The 21,418-nt window shown below is 38.8% G+C and overlaps 1 protein-coding gene across 9 annotated transcripts in view; it reads right to left on the reverse strand.

Annotated features, from left to right (window-relative positions):
• CPEB3 (cytoplasmic polyadenylation element binding protein 3) overlaps positions 1–21,418 on the reverse strand; it is a 246,909-nt gene that overhangs the window by 125,343 nt on the left and 100,148 nt on the right. For 8 of the 9 annotated variants that reach the window (XM_007963551.3, XM_007963553.3, XM_007963550.3 and 5 more), the window contains one exon: positions 19,167–19,223. The exons of the other annotated variant lie outside the window; for it this stretch is intronic. In XM_007963551.3, the coding sequence (XP_007961742.1) occupies positions 19,167–19,223 (57 nt within the window). The remainder of the gene's footprint in view (positions 1–19,166; positions 19,224–21,418) is intronic. 9 annotated transcript variants of the gene reach the window in all.

Below are 21,418 nucleotides of genomic sequence, written 5' to 3' on the forward strand. Positions count from 1 at the left end.
AAGAATTATTCCAAAAGTGGATTTGTATGGTCAGTGACAAGTACCCTGTGAACAGCACTCTCATGTTAATGGCATGGTACTCTGCTGGGCACATGAGGCAACACTAAAATAGATCATCTGTTATTCCTTATGACTTGGCCTGCACTAAGTTTTAATGGTTGCATTCTTATAAATGTGACTTCCCAAGGGAAGGGCATGTTATGCTCTACTCTTTGTTTTTTTTAAGACTTTATATTTTTAGAGCCTTTTTAGGTTCACAGCAAAATTGAGAGGAAGGCCCAGAGATTTCGTGTATGCCCCCTAGTCCCACACTTGCATAGCTTCCCCAATTATCAACATTCCCCACCATATGTTCATTTGTTAAAACTGATGAACCTATTCTGACACATCATAATCATCCAAAGTCTACAGTTTACATTAGGGTTCACTCTTGGTGTACATTCCATGGGTTTTGATGAATGTGTAACATGTATCCACTGTTACAGTATCATATAGAATAGTTTCACTGCCTTAAAAAGCCTCTGTGCTCAGCCAGGTGCAGTGGCTCACACCTGTAATCCCAGCACTTTGGGAAGCCAAGGCGGGCGGATCACCTAAGGTCAGGAGTTTGAGACCAGCCTGGGCAACAAGGTGAAACCCCATCTCTACTAAAAATACAAAAATAGCCGGGCATGGTGGCGCATGTCTGTAATCCAGGAGGCTGAGGCAGGAGAATCTCTTGAACCTGAGAGGCGGAGGATGCGGTGAGCCGAGATTGAGTCATTGCACCCCAGACTGGGTAACAAGAGTAAATCTCCATCTCACCAAAAAAAAAAAAAAAAGAAAAAAAAAATCCCCTGTGCTCCATCTATTCATCCCTCCCTCCCCATTAACCTCTGGCAACCACTGATCTTTTTACCATCTTCATAGTTTTGTCTTTTCCAGAATGTCATATAGTTGGAATCATATGAAACCTTTTCAGATTGTCTTCTTTTACTTAGTAATATGCATTTAAGGTTCCTTCATGTTTTTTCATGGCTTCATAGCTCATTTGTTTACAGTGCTGAATAACATTCCATTATCTGGATGTACCACAGCTTATTTACATCTTGGTTGCTTCCAATTTTTGGCAATTATTAATAAAACTGCTCTGAACATCCATGTGCAGGTTTTTATGTGGATATCTATTTTCAACTTCTTTGGGTAAATACCAAGAAGTGCAACTGCTGGACTGTATGGTAAGAATATGTTTAATTTTGTAAGAAATTGCCAAACTGCTGATATGGTGTTTAAATCTAAATGAACTCTTCTGTTACATGGATTCCTCTGAATGTGAGGAAGTCTCTCTAAGCAAGGTAACATCACATACAGATTCCATGATACTGGCTCGAAAAATGAGAAAGAGCAAGGAAAAAAGAAAAGGGGAAGGGAGAGAGGGAGGAAGGGACAGAGGTGTAGGTAGGTAGGTAGAGATAGATAGATATTCACTCAATTGTGGATCAATGCAGCACACAACATTTTCAAAATAGGCAGAGCCCTTGGAATGCTGTGCCTGATGAAAAAGGAAGGAAGATTCAAAGAATTTAGTATAACATTTTATTAATTGGCATGGAAGTTTTTGTCAAAACTATTAAAAGTGACTATAGGAGACGCTAGGCACGGTGGCTCACGCCTGTAATCCCAGCACTTTGGGAGGCCGAGGCAGGCAGATCATCTGAGGTTGGGAGTTTGAGACCAGCCTGACCAACATGGAGAAACCCTGTCTCTACTAAAAATACAAAATTAGCCGGGCATGGTGGCACATGCCTGTAATCCCAGCTACTAGGGAGGCTGAGGCAGGGGAATCACTTGAACCCGGGAGGCAGAGGTTGCATTGAGCCAAGATCGCAACATTGCACCCCAGCCTGGGCAATAAGAGAAAAAAAAAATTACTTTCCTTGTGATAAAATCAGTTTTTAAGAAACACCTTGCAACTTATTTTTTGAATCACCATTTCAGTAGGTATCATAAAACTATTCAAACATCTAATGTTCCCTTTCAGCTTGCCTTGGAGTATTAGTCATAGAAAAAATTTCACTTAATATGGGTTAAGATCTTAAAGTTTGAATCAAAATGTCCCTCTTTCCCTCATTAGACTATAAATTCTTACAGAGCAGGAGCGCTGGGGTTTGTCTCTAAATGCTCCTCCTATATCTTTGTCTTACAATGGCAGATAAGACACTTAACCCAATGTTTGATGTTTGATAGCATTTCTCAAACTAGGCAAGTTATAATTGAAAAGATCAATTTCTCCATGAACAACATGAAAGTGGCAGGTAAAAAAGATGCTTGAAAGGGAAGGATATATATTCATCTGCTACATTCACATTAAGTATTTGTTTTATTTTTGTTTTTGTTTTGTACATATTAACCATTTGGATGTCTTAAAAATCCTTCCTTCCCTTCTCTTTCACTCTTACACATTCTTCTCAGAAAAATCTTCTTTCCATTATATTTGCAAACCTAAAAACTAATACTAATGACTGATAAGCAAAATACTAGCATTACTGGGGTATTTTATAAAGAAGAATGACTATCATAAAGTAAAATAATAACCTGCTGATAATTTATTATGTTCCAGGCATATGCTAAGTACTTAATATGTCTTCTAATTCCCAAGGCAGCTATCATTATACACATTTCCAGATGGGCAAACCAAGGTCCAATGAAGATGACTGGCCCAAAGTTATGCAGCTACTAAGCAGCAGAGCTGGGACTGAATCCAGGTTTAGTCTGGCTCTAAAGCACCTACTTTAAGTCAAGATATTATTTACAGTCAATAAAATTTATCCACTTTAAGTATACGATCTGATTAATTTTGATAATTATATATAGACATATAACCACCACCATTCTAATCAAGATATGACAGTTCAACACCTTTGAAAATTTCTTTGTGTGCTTTTGCAGTTGATCCCCTCCCCTAACTCATGGTTCCTGGCAAGCATTAATCTCCCTTCTCACCATAGTTTTGTTTGCCTTTTCCATGATTTCACATTAATGAAACCAGTATGTTTGACTTCCTTCACTTAGCATGTTTTTGAGATTAATTCATGTTCTTACATGTATAAGTATTTTGTTTCTTTTTATTGCTGAGTAGTATTTCATAGTATGGACAAACTACAATTTATCCATTCACCAGTTGGTAAACATTTGAAAAATCCTCACTGTTTTTTTTTTTTTTTTTTTTTTTTTTTTTGAGACGGAGTCTCGCTCTGTCGCCCAGGCTGGAGTGCAGTGGCCGGATCTCAGCTCAATGCAAGCTCCGCCTCCCAGGTTTACGCCATTCTCCTGCCTCGGCCTCCCGAGTAGCTGGGACTACAGGCACCCACCACCTCGTCCAGCTAGTTTTTTGTAATTTTAGTAGAGACGGGGTTTCACCGTGTTAGCCAGGATGGTCTCGATCTCCTGACCTCGTGATCCGCCCGTCTCGGCCTCCCAAAGTGCTGGGATTACAGGCTTGAGTCACCGCGCCCAAACCCTCACTCTTAACCACGAAGACTGAAGAATCAGTATTTCAAATCTAGAAAGACCTTGAAAGTACCCAGAAATTCTCTTCAGAATTTTCACAGGCTCCATTATCCTGTTTTTCAGCAGCACAATCCAAAATTTAAGAAAATAAACTTCTCACCCCAATTTTTTTTTAAATTTTATTTCATTATTACTATCAGAACATTATTGTTTTCTACTAATTATTACACTTAAAACTGTTATTTTATGAATTAAAATACAGGGATATCTCAGAGATATTACAGTCTTAGGGTTCCAAACCACTGTAATACAGCAAATATCACAGTAAAGCAAGTCACACAATTTTTTTATTTCCTAGTGCATACAAGTTATGTTTACATTATACTGTAGTCTATTAAGTGTACAGTAGCATTATGTCTTAAAAAACGATATATAGCTGGGCGTGGTGGCTCACGTCTGTAATCCCAGCACTTTGGGAAGCCGAGGCGGGTGGATCACGAGGTCAGGAGATCGAGACCATCCTGGCTAACACGGTGAAACCCCGTCTCTACTAAAAATACAAAAAATTAGCTGGGCGTGGTGGCAGGCGCCTGTGGTCCCAGCTACTCGGGAGGCTGAGGCAGAAGAATGGCATGGGCCCGGGAGGTGGAGCTTGCAGTGAGCTGAGATCACACCACTGGACTCCAGCCTGGGTGACAGAGTGAGACTCCGTCTCAAAAAAAAAAAAAAAAAAAGAAAAACAAAGATATATATAACTTAATTTTAAAAATACTTTATTGTTGCCCAGCACAGTGGCTCATAACTGTAGCCCCAGCTACTTAAGAGGCTGAGGTGGGAGGATTGAGGCCAGGAGCTCAATGCTACACAGTGAGCCATCATCATGCTACTGTACTCCAGCCTGGGTGACAGAACAGGAACCTATCTCGAAAAAATTTAAAAAATAAAAAATAAAAAATACTTTATTGCTAAAAATCTCAATGATCATCTGTGCATTCAGTGCATTCAGCAAGTTATCACTTTTTTCTTCTTCTCCTCTTTTTTTTTTTTTTTTTTTGCTGGTGGAAGGTCTTCCCTCCATGTGGATTGTTGCTAACTGATCAGAGTGGTGGTTGCTGAAGTTTGGGGTGGTTGAGGCAATATCATAAAGAGAGCAGTGAGGTTTGCCACATCAATTGACTCTTCTTTTCATGAAATATTTCTCTGTAGCATGCAATGTTTGAGAGCATTTTACCTATAGTAGGATGTTTTTCAAAACTGGATTCAATCCTTTCAAACCCTGCAACAGCTTTATCAACTAAATGTATGTAATATCTAAATCCTTTGCTGTCATTTCAACAATGTTCACAGCATCTTCGTCAAGTAGACTCTACCTTAAGAAACCATTTTCTTTACTTGTACATAAGAGGTAATTTTTCATCTATCAGGTTTCACCATGAGATTATAACAATTTGGTCACATCTTTAGCTTCTACTTCTGGTTTTCTTGCTATTTACGCTGTATCTGCAGTGACTTTCTCTACTGACATTTTGAACCCCTCAAAGTTGTCCATGAGGAATAGAACTGACTTCTTCAAATTCCTGTTAATGTTGTTATTTTGACCTCCTCCAATGAATCACAGAAGTTCTAAATGGCCTCTAAAACAAAGAATCCTTTCTAGAAGGTTTTCAACTTTGCCTAGGTTCATCAGAGGAAGTGCCATCTATGGCAAGTATTGCTTTACAAAATGTGTTTCTTTTTCTTTTTCTTTTCTTTTTTTTTTTGAGACAAAGTCTCACTCTGTCGCCTAGGCTGGAGTGCAGTGGCATGACCTCAGCTCACTGCAACTTCTGCCTCCCTAGTTCAAGCGATTCTCCTGCCTCAGTCTCCCAAGTAGCTGGGATTACAGGCGTGCACCACCATTCATGGCTAATTTTTGTATTTTTAGTAGAGATGAGGTTCCACCACGTTGACCAGGTTGGTCTCAAACTCCCGACCTCAGGTGATCCATCCGCCTTGGCCTCCCAAAGTGCTGGGTTACAGGCATGAGCCACCACTCCTGGCCTACAAAATGTATTTCTTAAACAAGATGGCTTGGAAGTATAAATTCTACCTTGATCCATGGGCTGTAGAATGGATGATGTGTTAGCAGTCATGAAAACATTACTGCCCAGTTCATCTCCATCAGGTGCATTGTCAATGAATAGTAATATTTTGAAAGGAGTATTTTTTTCTGAGCAGCAGGTCTCAATAGTGGTTTTAAAATGTTCAGTAAACCATGCTGTTAAACAGATGTGCTGTCATACAGGCTTTGTTGTTCTATTTGTGGAGAACAGGCAAAGTAGATTTAGTGTAATTCTTAAGGGCCTTAGGATTTTCAGAATGGTCAATAAGTATTGGCTTAAACTCAAAGCCACCAGCTGTATTAGCCCCTAACAAGAGAGTCAGCCTATCCTTTGAAGCCAGGCACTGACTTCTCCTCTCTAGTTATGAAAGTCCTAGATGGCATCTTCTTCCAATAGACGGCTGTTTCACCTACACTGAAAATCTGCTATTTAGGGTAGTCACCTTCACCAACTGTCTTAACTAAATCTGGGTAAGTTACTTAAGGTAACTTCTCCATCAGTACTTGCTGCTTCACCTTGCACTGTTATGTTATGGATATGGCTTTTTCCCTTAAACCTCATGATCCAACCTTTGCCAGCTTCTAGCTTTTCTTGTGCAGCTTCCTAACCTCTCTTAGCCTTCATAGAATGGAAAAGAGTTAGGGCCTTGCTCTGGACTAGGCTTTGGCATAAGGGAAAGTTATGGCTGGTTTGATCTTTAATTCAGACCTCTAAAACTTTCTCCACAGCAACAATAAGGCTATTTCACTTTCTTACCATTAGTGTGCTCATTGGCATAAGACTTTTAATTTCCTTCAAGAACTTTTCCATTTGCATTCACATCTTGGCTAACTAGAACAAGAGGCCTAGCTTTTAGCCTGTCTCAGCTTTCAATATGCCTTCCTTACTAAGCTTAATCATTTCTAGTTTTTGATTAAAAGTGAGAGACGTGTGACTCTTTCTTTCACTTGAACACTTAGAGGCCATTTTAGGATTATTAATTGGCCTAATTTCAATGTTGTGTCTCAGAAAATGGGAAGGTCCGAGGAAAGGGAGAGAGACAGTAGAATGGCTGGCTGGTGGGGCAGACAGAACACATTTATCAATTAAGTTTGTATCTCCTACAAGCACAATTCATGGCATCCCAAAACTACTACAATAGTTACATCAAGGCGGGCATGGTGGCTCATGCCTGTAATCCCAGCACTTTGGGAGGCTGAGGCAGGTGAATCACCTGAGGTCAGGAGTTTGAGACCAGCCTGGCCAACGTAGTGAAACACTGTCTCTACTAAAAAATACAACAATTAGCCAGGCGTGGCAGCGCACACCTGTAGTCCCAGCTAGGGAGACTGAGACATGAGAATCGCTTGAACCCGGGAGGCAAAGGTTGCAGTAAGCTGAGACTGCACCACTGCACTCCAGCCTGGGCAGACAGAGTCACACTCTGTCTCAAAAAAATAAAATAAAATAAAATAGTACCATCAAAGATCACTGATCACAAATCACCATTAACAGATATAGTAATAACAAAAAAGGTTAAAATATTGTGAGAATTAACAAAACATGATATAGAGGGAAAAAAAGCGAGCATATGCTGTTAGAAAAACAGCATAACTATTGCCACAAACTTGGAATTTATAAAAAACAAAATTCTACTGAAGCATGATACAGTGAAGCACAATAAAATGAAACATGCCTATAGGTATTTTTGTGGATTGGTCAGAAAATTCAGTTGTTATTTGGAACCTAACAAAATATATCCTGTATTCTCACCAACTGAACTTTTGCAACATCCTGTTTCACTGTTTTCAATATCTTACAGAGAAACCTACAGGTATCTTAAGCAAAACACGAATTATTTCTGGAACTAATAGAAAAGTGTTTTACTTGGTTCTGCTAGAATACCTTAATAAAGATATTATGAGATAAAAAGTATGAGATAAAAGAATAAAGAGGCTTGCTTCAAGTCTCTTCAGCCTATACTAGTGTGTTTTTTCCAAACTTCTTTCTAAATAGCTGATATGGTTTGGCCGTGTCCCCACCCAAATCTCATCTTGAATTGTAGTTCCCATAATCTCCATGTGTCATGGGAGAAACCCGGTGGGAGGTAATTGAATCACTGGAGCGGTTACCCCATGCTGCTGTTCTCGTGATAGTGAAGTGAGTTCTCACTTAAATCTGATGGTTTTATAAATGGCTTTCCCCTCTTTGCTTGGCACTTCTCTCCCCTGTTGCCATGTGAAGAAGGATGTGTTTGCTTCCCCTTCTGCCATGATTATAAGTTTCCTGAGGCCTCCTCAGCCATGCAGAACTGTGAGTCAATTAAACCTCTTTCCTCTTTTTTTTTTTTTTTTTTTTTTGGTGAGATGGAGTTTTGCTCTTGTTGCCCAGGCTGGAGTGCAATGGTGTGATCTTGGCTCACTGCAACCCCTGCCTCCCAGATTCAAGAGATTCTCCTGTCTCAGCCTCCCGCGTTGCTGAGATTACAGGTGCATGCCACTATGCCCAGCTAATTTTTGTATTTTTGGTAGAGATGGGGTTTCTCTACTATTCTCACTATTCCATACCTCAGACCCATACATTCCAGTAATCCCAATTCAACCTACTCTTCCAGTATTATCATTACAAGTAAGCACCTATTCAGAGAGTATAAAAATCTTGATACCTGCATGTCTTGACATCTAGTCTCTTCTACTCCCTGGGAAACCCCTAGTCCACATTGTCCATTTCCTCTATTCTTCTTCTTCCCATCTTGTACAAAATGCAAGCTCAAGGCTTTGCTATACCACATTTCAGCATCCCCACATACTTAGTATTTCTTTACTTTCTAAATTACATTTAACATATAAGATACTAATACAACTTCTCAATATATAACATGTTATCAAAGTAATCACTCTAGAATTTCCAAGTTCATTTCCTAAATTCCTCATCAAAACAGAAAAAGATAATTGAAAATGTATACATCAGACAAGGCATCTCTGGAAACAAACCTAGGTAAAGAATCCCTCTACATAATACTACTATACCTTACAGGAGAGAGTGGGCATCCACACTCACTTACATCACGTGATGTTTATGCACCCTCATACTCGTGACCTGATAGCATTCCACTAGGAGTAATTAATTACCACCCTGCTTTTATTTCAGTAGCACATTGCTAAATCAAACAATAACTGATGAAAGAAAGAGAGAGAAAAGAAGGAAGAAAGAAACAGAAAGACGGAGAATGAAAGGAAGGGAGGGTGAGAGGAAGAAAGAGAGGGAGGGAAGGAGGAGGAGAGAGAAAGAAGAAAGTTATAAGATTTGTAATTACACAACAGAGTATTTTGTATTTTATACTGATCAATCTGTCCAATTCAGGTCTGAAATTACTTACTACAGTGGTATACACTCAAATATCTGGCATCTGTTTTCAACAAACCATCTTCTCTGAACCACTATGCCAAAAATCTCATGAGATTTCTACAACTTTATATAAAGACTCAATTCCTACACTGTTCAGGACAGCCAATACTTGCTAGTTCTACATTTCTGAACTCCCAAATAATATAAGGAATAATACAGAAAGAAAATAAGGTAAACAAAATGGGTGCTGGTGTGTTTAGGAGCCTAAGCTGAACCAAAGGTTGGGCCCCTTCGTCAGTGTTGTCTTTTCTCTATCAACAAGGCTCCTCTCATGTGGGAAGGAGAGTTCCTTCGCAGAAGAAAGTTATGTCAAGGAATTCACCTGGACATTTGGGAAGGGCTGCAGCAGCATGGAGAAGCTGCTCATTCCTATCAGCCCTCCCCTGATCCTTCAAAAACACCTTCCTCTTCTGAACTGGACTTGGGAAAACTTTCAGGGAACAGTAAAGGCAGACCGAGTCTTGAGGGAAAAGAAAGAACACTAGGATATGCACAGCAGAGTCCCTATACTACTTGACTCCTTCATCCTCAAATAAAGATAGACACACATCCAATTCTGGTCCTTTCCATAACCCTTGCCCACCCTCTACCCCCAACCAGATTTCACTCTAGGCCAATGAAATTACAGTCTCTCAGGCATGGGTGTTTTCTATTTTGGCTCCTGTTTTGATTATACAACTGGGGTTGAGAACTAGTGTGAACCCAAAAGGAAACAAAGGAAAGGGGATAGAATAGGGAAGAAACAAAGACTAACATTTGTTTGGTGTGTACTTCTTCTTTTTTTCTCTGTTTTTTTTTTTTTTTCCTTTTTTGGCCAGAGAGTGTCTCACTCTGTTGCCCAGGCTGGAGTACAGTGGTGTGATCTCGGCTCACTGCACCCTCCTCCTCTTGGGTTCAAGTGATTCTCCTGCCTCACCCTCCCAAGTAGCTGGGATTACAGGAACGCACCACCATGCCCAAATAATTTTTGTATTTTTACTAGAGACGGGGTTTTACCATGGTGGCCAGGCTGGTCTTGAACTCCGGACCTCAGGTGATCCACCCGCCTCAGCCTCCCAAAGTGCTGGGAAGTACAGGTGTGAGCCACTGCACCCAGCCTTGGTGTGTATTTCTTGCCAGATATGGTAATAGGAGCACTACACACTTAACCTCACCATTTGTAAAGAGGCATTAAACTGTCCATTTAAAATAAAAGACACAGGCTCAGTGCAGTAGCTCACATTTGTAATCACAGCACTTTGAGAGGCCAAGTCAGGAGGATCTTTTGAGCCTAGGAGTTCAATACCAGCCTGGGCAATATAACAAGACCCTGTCTCTACAAAAAAATAAAAAAATAAAATAAAAAATAAAAGACACAGGTAACTTGCCACAAAGTCACGTGGCAAGTAAGTGATGGATTCGGGGTTTAAACTCAGATCTGTCCCAAACTGCACTGTTTCTACTGTATTCAGCTGAAAAAAAACAAAACAACAACAAAAACACAAAACTTTAGTCATATAACAAAAGTGTATGTGAGTGGAGGGTAATAAAGAGAACAATGCATTTAAAATTCCTGCTGCTATTGAGGGGGACTATGTTCTGAAAGTAACACTGAACATGTGTGGAAGTATATTGACTCTCCACAATCAATAAAGTATTATTTATTTAATTGTTATAAAGGAGTTAAATGAAACCCAAGTTACCTTTTGGGAAAATCCAAAAGAGTAAAAATCACACTGGATTAGGAACTGGTTGGCAGAATAATCTGTGTGTCTAAACCTTACACGGCTATTTGCTGGCTGTATGACATTAGCAACTTGCTGACATGCAATTTACCCATGTAACAAACCTGCACATGTAACCCCTGAACCTAAAAGTTGAAGGGGAAAAAACTGCATTTCAGTTTCACACACTACTCTATCATATGGCCATGTTTTGTCTGGATAAAAGAATAGTCCTGGGGTAAAGTTGGTGCTCAAGAAAAGAGGATTTTTTTCCACGTTCTGGAAAAACCATAGTAAGCATTACAAAACCACAGAGGTCTGGGAGACCACTTCATAAACTGTTCATTGCTAGATCTATATGTGTTATAACCATCTTTCAAAAGGAAGAATTAAAGCACATCTTTTAGGAAAAAATTAAGGTGGACTGGATATTCTCTAAGACTGTTAGACTGTGCTTTTCACAGTCACACTGAGATATTTTCCCACCCCTCCTTCCCTCTCTTCTGATCATCCATATTGAGTGCCTATTCAACAGGCCAGGCATTATACTTGAAGCCAGGGACCAACTGTGAATAAAAGCTAGTCTCTGCCCTCTTGAAGCATACACATTAAAGAAAAACACCAACATTAAATAGTTAATTACAAGTGGGGTGAGTGCTATGTGAAGTCCAGTTTCCACTGCCTACACAAGTGGAGAAAACAGGGAAGTCCACAGGGAAAAGTAAGTAAATTTTCAGTTTTCTGTATCCTCCTTATTTGGTTAGAACTACCCGATACTGTCACTTTACAGACATTCACAAATACAAAGAACTTCTTCCAAAATGCAATAAAGTCAGTCAAGAACATTTCAGACTTCATTTATTGACAGTATTCAATATCGGGCCATGTAGACTAGGTTTACTATTCTATTTTTCAGGAAAAGAGAATTTACTAAGCATTCAGAGCATAAACAAGGTGACAATAACAACAGAAAAACTATTTTCCCAAAGACACTGAATTTGCATGTTTGCGTTAAGGCAGTTAATAATAATAATAATAATAATGTAACCACTTGTAACAAGTATCTAAAGCAAAAGTTACCACCCTCAACCACGAGGCAAGAGGTTCTGCTCCTAGCTCCATATCACCCTGGCCAATTCCTATAGCCTTTTGAATCTCAGCTTCCCAACTGTAAAATGAAAAGGTCAAAACAAAACTATCTCTTAGGTCCCTTACCACGTTCATGTGCAGCATCCAACTAGAATGTTTTGAAATTTGAGTACTTAGAAGTCATGGAACATTACTTATCCTTCTAATTTTTTCATTTTTAAATTAGCCATCCTTTACAACGTATTCATAGCACAACCATACATTAGTTTTACTTCTAAACCTGTTCAGATAGAAACCTGTTCAGACAGAAACAGAAAGTCTGAATCTTGTCTTCAAAAACTTCAAAATTCTCAGACAAAATGTCTTTAATCTGAGAATCTCAAAATAATTCCTTTACTATACTTTTTTATGCTACCAAGAAATTATTTACTTATATCCACTCACAGTGCACAGAAACAACAATGTGTTCTTCAAATTTTGGAAAATTCCATTTGGAATTCTAGCAAAGCTGGCTCTATTCCCATTCTGGCATCATGTGCTCAGCTCCCTCTCTGCCACTTCCTCTCAGCTGAGCCTCTCCCCAAGGAGTTGACTCCCAGCAGAGGATAAAAAGGAGGGGGAAGAGGAGGCTCTGCAGCCACACAGGAGTTGCTACTCAACACAAATGTTCATGTCAATGCCCTTTCACATTGCCTCTTTTGATTCAACAAATGCACTGGCAGCCCTCGGTTCAAATAGAAATATAAGCAAAACGTTCTAAAATGCCTTCAAGGCATTAATAAGGGGAAAATGTGGAAAACAGAATAACCTAAAGTTCCAAGTTTCTTGGTGTATCAGCTATGTATACGTTGTTTAACAATCAATGACCTCAGAGCTTCTAAAGAGGTGCGTGTCTTTTTTTGGCTTAAGATATCAAAATGTTTATATACCAATTCATGAGCTATAGAAAAAATAACGAAGAAGGATATCAAAAGTTTAAGTCTTCAAACTACTTAGGTTTTATTCTAGGAATCTTCAATTTTGCAAAGTTACATACTTTGATATGGAAGAGTGAGGGTAAACAATCATCTTTCCTTGTCAGAGGGGAAGTGGTACTTCAGAATTCTTATTTATCTCCTTATAACTTGTAACAGACTCTAATTACAACATCAAAGATCTCAGAAAAGGAATGGCAGGAAAACTTTTAATTTAAACAAGATTGAATCTCTGTTATATTACAAAGCTATGATCTTTAAAAACAACAAAAAAAGTAACTCTCTGAAAGTATCTTCTCTGAGTGAGACTATGCTTCCTACTTCCCAAATGTAGCAGCAATAATACCTTATTTGTACGTGTGCCTTACTTCATCTGAATCTCACAAAAACAATGAGAGTAAATATCCTAACTGCCCACTTACAGGTTTTCAAACAAAGGCTTAAGGAGATTCAGAAACTTGCTTAACAAGATGCCATCATTACACATGACTTCTTCTCCAAGATCTAAGCCTTCACTTTTGTCCTCTGAAAAAAGAAGACAATATTACTACAAAAATTCCTTTCTTGAAGTTGTTGTATTTTTTCACACTAGATTAGTTTACATTTTCCAGAATTTTATATTAACAGGATCATCTAGTATGTATTCTTTTGTCTAGCTTTTTAACTTAGCATAATTATTTTGACAGTCATTTATGTTGCTGCATGTATTAATAGTTCATTCCTATTTATTTGCCAAATAGTATTCCATTGTATGGACGTACCACAATTTGTTTATCCATTCTCCAGTTGAGAGACATTTGGTTTATTTACAATTTTTGGCTATTAAGAACAACGCGGCTTTGAATATTTGCATATATATCTTTGTGTGGACATACATTTTTATTTTTTGTCTTGGGCAAATTCCCAGAAGAACTCCTGCATCATATGATAGTTGTATATTTAACTTTGCAAGAAACTGTCAAATTGTTTTCCAAAGTGGCTGGATCATTTTATTAATACGTTCCAAACAGCAGCATGTGACACTTTTTAAAGTGCCAACATCACAAGATATTTAACAACTGAGAAAGGCCTGTAGGGTCCAAAGACAGTGCGTGTTTGCATGTTCCAAAGTCAAGTAATAGATAGAAAGTATTTCATCCAGAGAAAAAGATTCACACAAAAACAAATGGAACCACATCTCAATACAGCTACGCTAGCTTATGTGATGACTTACAGGTGTGCTGTCTTCGATTCCATCAGGAAAGCACCTATCTAAACGTGGCCGGGCATGGTGGCTCATAGTTGTAACCCTAGCACTTCGGGAGGCCGTGTCAGGTGGATTGCCTGAGCTCAGGAGTTCGAGACAGCCTGGGCAACATGGCAAAACCCCATCTCTACTAAAAAAAACAAAAAATTAGCCAGGCATGGTGGCGTGTGCCTGTAGTCCCAGCTACTCAGGAGGCTGATTCAGGAGAATCGCTTGAGCCCAAGAGGCAGAGGTTACCATGAGCCGAGATCACACCACTGCACTCCAGCCTAGGCGACAGAGTGAGACTCTGTCTCCAAATAAATACATAAAAGTAACCAAATGACTTACAGGGGTGCTGTCTTAAATTCTATCAGGAAAGCATCTACCTAAATGTAACCAATGTGAGATAAACTTATATTTTGGAAACTAATATGTAAAGAAAGATCTTTAAAGGTAATAATAAGGCTGTTGCAAGCATTCACAATAGCAGCTCATACGAGCATTATCTACAAATCAGGCACTATACTAAGTTTTATAAAATATATATATAACCACTTTACTGATTTCTCTCTCCATTTTACAGGTGAAGAAATCAGAGGCAAAGAGGAGTTAAGAATGTGGCCTCAAGGCCATATAGCTTGTAAAGGGGGAATGGGATCTACCCAACTCCAGAAGATGCTTTTGGCTTCGCTAATTCACTGCTGCATCTTCAGGTTTCACATGCGTTCCAGCCTGCGTCAAAGACATCTTCCTAGAACTGAATGATACTATTCCTTAAGAAACACTACTCCCAGTTTCTACTTTTGTACCTATCAAGCAACTTTCCGATATTTTGTTTTCCCATATTCCAATATTCCGTTTTCCCAAGCCCATTTTCTACTTGGAAAAAGAGGAACTGAACAGTCAAATGGAGTAAAGACTAGGCATGCTGATTTTGAACATAAATTTGGTTCATGTGATGAACCATGGAGGCACCAGTATCCTATTCTAAGGATCAACATAATAGAGGAAAAGTCACCAAGTCAGGCATCAATCCTACACAAGACCACGAATGCTAAACCAACTCTACACCTAGAACAAACTTGTCGAATCTCTGTCCCGCAAGGCACATGTGGCCCAGGACGGCTTTGAATGCGGCCCAACACAAACTCGTCAACTTTCTTAAAACACTATGAGATTTTTTGTGTGTGTGATTTTTTTTTTAAGCTCACCAGCTATCATTAGTGTTAGTGTATTTTATTTGTGGCCCAAGACAATTATTCTTCCAAGGTGGCCCAGGGAAGTCACAAGGTTGGACATCCCTGACCTAGAATGTAAAAAAGAAAAATAAAAAGGAAACACAAGCTACTATTAGTATTAGAAAAATATGGATGGTAGCACTACTACAACATACGTAGCTAGAAGAACTCTTAGCAGCCTTCTTTCTCCAGTGGGAAAAATTAAAATATATTATGTAAATGTCAAGTGTTTTCGTTTAAAAGGAAGATTAAAATATAATGGGCGGAATTATTAAACAGTTAAGAAAAAATTATATTACCTGATTAAGTGGAAGGGGTATATTGCTTCAGAACTAACTTTATTTTGGAAATACTGGACAAGTGGCAGGTCTTACTGATGGATTGGAGTTTCTTCCCCCTACCTCCCCTTCTATATTCTGTACTACTTGAAGACTTAATATTTTGAGAAAGGCCAAAATTTGGGATGTGCCTCTTGGGTTCCTCCATAAAGGCTGGCCTGCCAATTCTTATTATTAATAGATTCATGGTCTTGAACAAGAAAAATCAGTGGACTCTTTGGTTTACACAAACCTTGCCAATTTTTCCACACCCTAAATGTCTGAAGGTTTACTGGTAACTCCTATTTGTCTTCCATAGTGGTATCCTATCTTTCTCTTCCAAGTTTCATTTTCTGTCTTCTAGATGACGTCAGCAGTGGTAATTCTCGGAGGAAGGTATAACTGGAGGGCATGCACTAGGAACACCAAAAAATGGGAACTTGGCCAATTCAAAGCGGGAAAGTAGTACTGAGAAGAATGTATATAATGACATCTATCTTTCCCATAAAGACAGGAGAACTGAGACCATATCTTTAGGAGACAGGTTTTGGTGAAGTCAAGAAAGTAAAAAAAAAGTTGGAAGATCTTTTGGAAAACATAATGAATGGCAGCTTTCCAGAGAGACCTAGGAAGCACAAATTTCACATAGCAAAAAAGGGTAAGAAAGAACTACAGCTGACTCACATTTTCTTTTTTAAAAAAATTTAAACTGCCTCAATTTGCTATAATTTTCTTAGCCAATCCCTTCTTTTCTGAAAATACAGCTCAACTTCAACCTAGTCCCTTCCGATAATCACAAATTCTGAGTTAACAGTGTTTCAGGATTTCAGGATTTGTTACTTCTTCTCAATTATTCCTTTTTTTTTTTTTTCAGATGGAGTCTCACTCTATCACCCAGGCTGGAGTGCAGTGGCGTGATCTCGGCTCACTGCAACCTCTGCCTCCTGGGTTCAAGTGATTCTCCTGCCTCAGCCTCCTGAGCAGCTGGGATCACAGGCATGTGCCACCACACCCAGCTAATTTTTGTATTTTTAGTAGAGACAGGGTTTCTCCATGTTGGTCAGGCTGATCTCGAACTCCTGACCTCAAGTGATCTGCCCACCTCGGCCTCCCAAAGTCCTGAGATTACAGATGTGAGGCACTGCGCCCAGCCATCTCAATTATTCCTACATGATGGTTGAGAGAAAGGAAGAAGGATAGACCAGTTACAGGACAAAAAGTGTTAGGGCAACAAACGCTAGGCATAAAAAGAAAGACCAGGTGTGGTGGTTCACACCTCCAATCCCAGCACTTTGGGAAGCTGAGGTGGGAGGATAGCTTGAGGCAAGGAGTTCAAGACTAGGCTGGGCAACATAGCAACACTTTCTCTCTGCAAAATATAAAAATAAATACATATTTTTAAAAAGAAGACAAAAAAATAGATAAATGTGTTTATGTTTGTGCATATGCTACATATGTAAGTCACCAGATGGGCTGGGATCAACTGTATGAAAGGGAAAACAAGGTTTATCCCAGCAAATCTGCCAAAGCCTGCAGGTCCCACAAGTACCTACTACGGAGGATATTTTTGTTCCGATCATCTCAAGCTGAAGTCAACTTTGTAACGTAAACATCAAACTCTGGTTGTTTGTATGGTTTATTTTAAGAAGACAACAAGGTTCTTCGACCTTGGGCAGCAACCACAGAGACATTCAAAGATTGATGCACTCTGATACCTGTTGCAAGTATATGTAACTCATCAACATTTGTTACAGATATCAGCAAAATGGCCCTTTCAGTACTTAAAAAAAAATTACAGAGTAACAGTATCTTCATGCTGAAAATGATCATTAAGATTACCTAATCAGCCCCCTTTTCGCAAGGATTGGAGAAATTGAAGCTAAAAGGGGAATTTGCACAACATGAACAAAACGGAAAGAGCATAAATGAAATCTTGGATTTCAAAGCAGAGAATTAAAGAAAATCAAACCAAAGAAAATAAAAGGCTTTTAAAAAGAAAAATGTATTTTAGCTCCATTTTTTTTCCACAGAAAATCACAAACTATATCCTCTCCCCCTTGCAGAAGAGGATTCACATCATGTCAATTAGGTCTTTTTGAGATACACACTCATTCCTTCAGGCAGACACACTACCATACTGTTCTTTTCTTTTACATTCAACTTTAAATCCCATAATCTAACTGAAGTCTTTTCACAATTAATTATTGCACAAGTTCAGCAAGTTAAGCATGTTTATTAATTCCCATCACACTAGAAAAAAAGTTAGAGGCAGCATAATCTAAATTTAAAGTGACCTTTCATTTAGAAGTTAGAAAATTAGAGGTAGATACCTTGGAATTTTTATTGTCTCTAAGACCACCTCCCCTTCAACCCCGCCAAAAGGAAGGGATACTAGCAATCTAGAAAAAAATACGCGTGGAGAGGCTTAGGACCTGCATCATCAAGCACTGTCAGTGGTTCTCAGCAGTACTCACTGGTTGCATGTCAGAACCAAGGAGATGTAAAATATATGTTTTAGAGATAACCTAAAACCTGTTCTAAAGAACTCCAATGACAGTCAACATACCTACTCAAGCAAGAGGGAAAGAAATAATATTGTACACAACCCTAGATTCATTCAGTATGTCTCCCATGTGTATTGACAGTCAGCTTGTATATCTGGGAAGATGAGAGGGGACAATCTGGTATCACTCATTTACTAGAGGAGAAAACTTAAATTCTAAAAGATTCAATAGCTTATATAGGTCCTTCTGAAAATGAAAAATTTCCATTTAGAGACTGCTCTTCTGCAAAGCTATCTGATCCATTGACACCAGGAAGGAGAGCTGATGCCATCCAGATATTTCTTCTGGTGTTAATTAATATGACTTCCTGGTTAGTAAGTTTTTGCTGCTTTAGAACTTGATCCAACAATTAAACTGACAAAACTGTTTCAAACCTGTAAAGCTGCTGACACATATACCATGCAAATTCCATTAATGGGAGATGCCTGGATGTCCAGCTTGAAATACCTGGCTATCTACCACAATGAAAAAATTCTGAGTTATGTATAAATAAGTTGATTTATTCATTCACATTACATTCTCTACCCCATTTCCTCTCTCCCTTCACCTACCTCTTCATTCCTCCAACCCAATGGTATGAAGCAGGAGTTGGCAAACATTTTCTGTAAAGGGTCAGATGGTAAATAGTTTGGCCTTTGTGGGCTCTGCCTTTATAGCACAAAAGTAGCCACAGACAATCCATAAATGAATGAGTGTGGCTATATTCCAAAAAAACTTCATTTACAAAAAGATTCAGCTTGCAGAACTATAGTCTGCCAACCCTGGTTTGAAGTAGCAATTTTCAAACTTTAGCCTGAATCACAATCACACAGGCTTGTTAAAATACAGACCTCTGGGCCTCATCCGTAAGTTTCTGATTCAATAGCCCTGTCATGGGGCCTGAGATTTTAATAAGCTCCCAAGCAATGCTGATGCTGCTGGTCCAGGGACCACACTTTGAGAACCACTAGTACAAAACAATGGTCTATACTACATTCAGTGGAAGGTTAAAATGTAACCAACAATCAAGAATGTAGAAATGACATGCTGCAAACTTGACTGCTAATTTCATAGAATATTTCATATGAAGACTTACTGTTAAGTGCCATAATATTATCTGTTCCTGGATGATGGAAATTTATTCCCATGCGTCCTAAAAAATAAAATAATTTTAAGCACAAAGAATGCTTAATGTAATCATTTCAAATACATCTTAAAATAGAAACATTACAAAAATCTAAAACAGGTTAATCTATAACAATGCTATCAAAGGCCAAAGCAGTTACAACAGCTTTAAAAATTAAGGCATAAAACATACACATGAAAAGTCTTAAAGCCAAAGTTTCAAAAACAAATAAATAAAACAAAACAAAAAAGAAGCTTCTGTTATAATAGTCTAAAATTTAACACATCTCCTGCATTCCAATTTAAACATGCTAACTCTTTGGATTAAGCATTTTATTTAAACAATCATTTATACTGCTCTTCCATTCAAGCAGCAAAAAAAACAAAAACAAAAAAAAGATTCAAACAAGTATATAAATTTGAAGCTTAGAGAGAATAAAAAGACAGGTTTCACAGTGGCTTAAAAATGCAACATAATAATCAGAATGGCAACCAGAAGGAAGATAGTAAAATTTATATAAGAGATAGAAGGGGGGAAAATGATTGGCCTAAAAATCTAGGGTTCTGGTGGCTCTCCTCACCACTAACTAGTTATATGACCTTGAATATAATGCTAATTTCCATATGTTCATCCTTAAGTTTATAACAGGAGTTGCAAACTTCTGCTGATATGGCTGGCTTCCTGTTTTTGTATGCCTCTGAGTTAAGCATCATATTTACATTTAGAAAGGCTCGTAGGCCGAGCGCGGTGGCTCAAGCCTGTAATCCCAGCACTTTGGGAGGCCGAGACGGGCGGATCACGAGGTCAGGAGATCGAGACCATCCTGGCTAACACGTTGAAACCCCGTCTCTACTAAAAAATACAAAAAACTAGCCGGGCGAGGTGGCGGGCGCCTGTAGTCCCAGCTACTCGGGAGGCTGAGGCAGGAGAATGGCGTAAATCCGGGAGGTGGAGCTTGCAGTGAGCTGAGATCCGGCCACTGCACTCCAGCCTCGGCGGCAGAGTGAGACTCTGTCTCAAAAAAAAAAAAAAAAAAAGAAAGGCTTGTAAACACAACCAAACCAAAATTAAAACAAAGAACAATATATGACAGAGACCATGTGGCCCGTAAAGCCTAAAATATTTACTCTTTAGCACTTCACAACTTTTGTCAACCCCTGGTCTGTAAGATGTTAAGTCAGAATCAGATGCTTCAACTAATGGCCCCTAGGGGCAAGAATGGAAGATGCAGACATTTTTGTTATGTTTTTTTCATTATTTGGGACAAGGAGGTAGATGTATAAAAAGAAAAATTAGAGAGAGTCTTATATGAAAAAAAAAATGTACTTAGAAAGCTTTCTTGACCAAATTCCTTCAACAAAATAGTTATTGAAACAATGCTTTTATTTAAAGCTAGTATCTATAAACTTGGCTCTGCAAGGTTTTAATGTTCAATTATGTCAAGGGTTATCATGAAATTCTCAAAAAATGTTAATCTTATTTCACTACCATTGTTTAAATAAATGTCAACAGTATCTTGGGGAGAAAGTAGTACAGAAAAAGCTGGAGATAAGGTTAAAATGATTGATTTTTTACAACATATACACTTTTATATTACATAATTGCAAAAGACTCAGTCATCATTTGATAGTAAACTCTGTTATGGGGGACTGGAGGCAAATAGCACTATTAAGTTCTTTTTGCCCAAAAGGAAAGCATCATAGTAGACAAAACAGAGCATCTGCCTTAAATAAAAAGGGAGAATCATGAACAAATCCTAAACAAATGAAGTTTTTGCCTAGACAGGACCATCCTGATTTCTTATGTCTCCCCAGGCGACGATAATTTGTAAAAGGTCATTTCATATTAACAGGTAGGGAAGGCCAGGCGCAGTGGTTCACGCCTGTAATCCCCGCACTTTGGGAGGTCGAATCATCTGAGGTCAGGAGTTTGAGACCGGCCTGGCCAACATGGTGAAACCCCGTCTCTACTAAAAATACAAAAATTAGCTGGGTGTGGTGGTGGGTGCCTGTAATCCCAGCTACTCAGGAGGCTGAGGCAGGAGATTCACTTGAACTCAGAATGCAGAGGTTGCAGTGAGCCAAGACTGTGCCACTGTACTCCAGCCAGGGAGTCAGAGCAAGACTCCATCTCAAAAAAAAAAAAAAAAAAAAAAAAGTGGCAGGGAAAAACAAAATCCTCGCAAGTGAAGCGTCACTTGTATTGGTGTGTATGTATGTACT

The sequence above is a fragment of the Chlorocebus sabaeus genome, chromosome 9, assembly GCF_047675955.1.
Source record: "Chlorocebus sabaeus isolate Y175 chromosome 9, mChlSab1.0.hap1, whole genome shotgun sequence".
Taxonomy (NCBI): domain Eukaryota; kingdom Metazoa; phylum Chordata; class Mammalia; order Primates; family Cercopithecidae; genus Chlorocebus; species Chlorocebus sabaeus.